Genomic DNA, 1,114 nt, shown 5'->3' with positions numbered 1-1,114 from the left:
CCATTATGCCCCCTGTTGGTGGGCTGATGCCATCCACATTCATAGTGTTTTCCCCCCTTAATCATTCCTGGAAATACCTTCAAAGATATTCCCAGAGGAATGTTTTATAAGTCTTCTAGGTGTGTCTTAATTCAATTAAGTTGACCATCAAAATTAACCTACACAAAGACTGTTTCAAATAATGAAATTATTTTAAAATATTCATTTCATTTAAAATGTTACTTTTTTCCTATGGCTTTAAATTTGATTTCAACCATTTTAAAGTATGCAGTAAATATTTTCTCTGGATAAATACAGTTCATCAGATACTATAAAAACTTCTATTAGGACATTGGGCTGAAGGATAAGATGGTGGTCTCCACAGGAGTTAAATTTCCCCATAATTTTCATGTGTTGGGAGAACTTGAAGGACAAAAAGGAGTAGGTGATGGTACAGTTAGCTGGGGCCTTGAAGATGATGATGATATGACACTTAGAAGGTGGACAGGAATAATTATCAGATCACCAAGAACTAACTATGAAAACAGTATCTATAGCCTGAAAGTAGAATGTGGATCTAAATACCCAGAAGCTCCTCCATCAGTAAGATTTGTAACAAAGATAATTAATGAGTGGATAAATAATTCCAATGGATGGTGGGTGCATGGAGCTTATCATGTAAGTTTTAGTGAAATGAAAAAAATATCCTATAGCATTAAAGTTGTGCCTCAAGATCTAAGATGTCTAATGATGTGCAAAGAAAACATGGAGCTTCCACAGCCACTAGAAGGACAGACAGACAGCAATTAATTTCAGTGAATCTCAGACTTGCCTTAAATCAGCAACCTTCTACTCATGTTAAAGTCTTGATTAAATATCACAAGGCAAAACACCCACACATCAATTAAAAGAATTCTAACTGGTAAAGATGACTCTGATATTTGTAAGAATATATCAATATATGTATACCTATTACGTGTTCAGGTAACAACAGAAGGAAATGCACAGCACAGATTTTCTTTCTCTTGTTAAGGCATTGTCATTTAAACACAAACCTGGAGTAATCAAAACTGAATTCAAGTTACAAGCCAGAATCATGGCAACGTTTGTCAGGAGGCAGTGGAAACCTTCGTGT

General features: G+C 35.1%; 1 protein-coding gene across 3 annotated transcripts; it reads left to right on the top strand.

The window, feature by feature from the left end:
• Positions 1 to 345: 345 nt before the first annotated feature.
• On the top strand, positions 346 to 789 carry LOC103749490 (ubiquitin-conjugating enzyme E2 variant 2-like). 3 transcript variants are annotated; one of them, XM_029555691.1, is made up of 2 exons: positions 349 to 526; positions 650 to 789. In XM_029555691.1, exons 1-2 carry the CDS (start codon positions 349 to 351, stop codon positions 787 to 789), a joined length of 318 nt encoding a protein of 105 aa, XP_029411551.1. The 3 variants fall into 3 exon arrangements, with proteins under 3 accessions (XP_029411552.1, XP_029411551.1, XP_029411550.1); XM_029555690.1 differs by having other exon boundaries at positions 349 to 543; positions 613 to 789; XM_029555692.1 differs by having other exon boundaries at positions 346 to 789.
• Positions 790 to 1,114: the final 325 nt, after the last annotated feature.

The sequence above is a fragment of the Nannospalax galili genome, unplaced genomic scaffold (genome assembly GCF_000622305.1).
Source record: "Nannospalax galili isolate Female #2095 unplaced genomic scaffold, S.galili_v1.0 scaffold226, whole genome shotgun sequence".
Lineage (NCBI taxonomy): Eukaryota > Metazoa > Chordata > Mammalia > Rodentia > Spalacidae > Nannospalax > Nannospalax galili.
This window is presented reverse-complemented; position numbering and strand designations above follow the sequence as displayed.